Here is a 324-nt window from a genome sequence, read left to right on the forward strand (position 1 = left end):
CGGCGGCCGCCCGAGGCGTCGAATCCCCTCGAGGACCCGCCCGCGCCCCGCGCCCTTCTCTCGTCTTCCCGCCGCCGACCCCGGCGGACGATGTCCCACCAGCGCGTGCGGCGTGGCGGCTCCCCGACCCCCGCCGCCTCCCCCGGGGGAGGGGGCGCGGCGGCGGCGGGCGGCGGAGCGGGAGCGGGCGGCCGTCTGCAGCCCATGCGGGCCACGGTGCCCTTCCAGCTCAAGCAGCAGCAGCAACATGGCAGCCCCACGAGGAGCGGCGCCAGCGCCCCGGGCGGGGGTCTCGCGCGCGCGGCGGCCGCCTCGCGCAGCATC

At 81.2% G+C, this 324-nt stretch overlaps 1 protein-coding gene across 1 annotated transcript in view; it reads left to right on the forward strand.

The window, feature by feature from the left end:
• The first annotated feature begins 247 nt into the window (after positions 1 to 247).
• The window catches only part of FAM117B (family with sequence similarity 117 member B), a 29117-nt gene continuing 29040 nt past the window's right edge, over positions 248 to 324 (forward strand). Inside the window, exon 1 of the mRNA XM_042822375.1 lies at positions 248 to 289. Within this exon, the coding sequence (XP_042678309.1) occupies positions 248 to 289 (42 nt within the window). The remainder of the gene's footprint in view (positions 290 to 324) is intronic.

This window comes from Centrocercus urophasianus, unplaced genomic scaffold (assembly GCF_019232065.1).
Source record: "Centrocercus urophasianus isolate 14NV4802_14NV808 unplaced genomic scaffold, USGS_Curo_1.0 seq_20, whole genome shotgun sequence".
Taxonomy (NCBI): Eukaryota; Metazoa; Chordata; class Aves; order Galliformes; family Phasianidae; genus Centrocercus; species Centrocercus urophasianus.